The following is a 1,559-nucleotide window of genomic DNA, read 5'->3' on the forward strand; positions in this document are numbered from 1 at the left end:
TTATTTTAAACATTTTATTTTAAAACATTTCTTCCTCATGAACAGGGATTTCATTTTCAGTGCCAAAAATGAACTGCCAGTTGCTTCGAAAAAATCCTTGTGTGGTGAAAAGAGAAATCCCCCAAGACACCTCTCCAGGTGAGTGGGTGACTGGGAAATGGCATAAGGCAGTCTGTGGATGAGCAGGTCATGAGAAGGCAATACACAAGAGGCTTTCTTGGAAAATGTGAACTCTCGAAATGTCCAGAGGTTAAACCTACAAGGCATGGGACTGGCATGAGGCTGTCTGCTCCCATGTAGATCGGAAGTCTCAGAAACCCTACATGGGATTCTATGAGACAGCAATCCTCAGTGGCAGTGGATTTGGGTCTTTTGTGCTGTTCTTGTTGTTGACATGTCCCAGGTCACTTCACAGAAGCCTCTGCATCATGAAGGTCTTCGTCTTGACAGCTTTCTGTGCCTAACGTTCTTTCAGATAGGAAGTGACGCTGTCTTCTTTATTTAACACCACTCCATGATTATATGTCCTTCTCCGTTTTTGCAATCTCACTGTCTTCTTGCATTTTAGTTCTTACTCTTCATGACCTCCTTTACATCTGTGTAAAAATGATGTGTCCAAGACCTCTGGCCTCCTCTAACTTCACGAGGAAGAGAGAGAATCACCAGTAACAGATAAATCTTATGATGTGGAGGTTGGATATGCCTCTACCCTTCAGCTCTTACCAGGTCTGACAATAACCACACCTCTCATGGCACTTTGGACTTTCTGCCGGGTTTTATAATTCATAGCAAAGGCCACACACAACTCATGGACCATACTCACAGTTAAAGGTTTACTAGGGAGATAACTGGTTACAATTCAAGTTCAGGAATGCACAGAATACCATTCTTTAATCAGGACAGCCTCTTTTCAGCTGTCTCCACAGGAAGCCTCACCTGTCGTCCGTCCTGGCTGGCCTCTGCCCTCCTTGAGCAAATGTTATAAAATATTTTAGCTCTGTGGATAAAGACCCAGAGGCAACTCCCTCCTCCAGTAAGTCTTGGCCCAAAGCTACTCAGCTCACTAGCTCTGTAGGTTCTACTGAGTTCTACCAAGTATTCAGAAGGCCCCGACTGTCAGCAAGCCTCCCTCCCCGAAGCACTCAGATTTCTGGTTCTGCGGGCCAGGAACCCACCACATCATCCCTTGCTGGTCTCCTGGTCCTGCCGCCACTTCTTTCACCAACTCCAATGTTATAAGTTCTGTATATCTCCTGGGTTAGGAGATTCCTAGCATAGGGCCTCTGGATCAAAAAAACCCCCCATGCTTTTCTCTTGTTTATTCCTGGTGGCATTAAGATTCTCTTTTTTTCCCATGGACTCTGGGATTGGCTCTCTTTTAAGCCTATGGGATAGCAAAGAGAACTTTGGTGGTGTCATGGTTACTTACATATTGGGCTGCTAAATGCAAGGTCAGTAGTTCAAAACTACCAGCCTCCTCCACAGGAGAAAGATGTAACTTTCTATTCCTGTGAAGAGTGATTGTCTCAGAAACTCACAAGGGCAGTTCTACCTTGCCC

At 45.1% G+C, this 1,559-nt stretch overlaps 1 protein-coding gene across 1 annotated transcript in view; it reads left to right on the top strand.

The window, feature by feature from the left end:
* LOC101651407 (zinc finger protein 850) overlaps positions 1 to 1,559 on the top strand; it is a 61,762-nt gene that overhangs the window by 54,637 nt on the left and 5,566 nt on the right. Inside the window, exon 9 of the mRNA XM_045284677.1 lies at positions 46 to 138. Coding sequence (XP_045140612.1) covers positions 46 to 138 — 93 coding nt within the window. The remainder of the gene's footprint in view (positions 1 to 45; positions 139 to 1,559) is intronic.

The sequence above is a fragment of the Echinops telfairi genome, unplaced genomic scaffold (assembly GCF_000313985.2).
Source record: "Echinops telfairi isolate 266 unplaced genomic scaffold, ASM31398v2 ScPeMD7_7469;HRSCAF=8507_0, whole genome shotgun sequence".
NCBI lineage: Eukaryota > Metazoa > Chordata > Mammalia > Afrosoricida > Tenrecidae > Echinops > Echinops telfairi.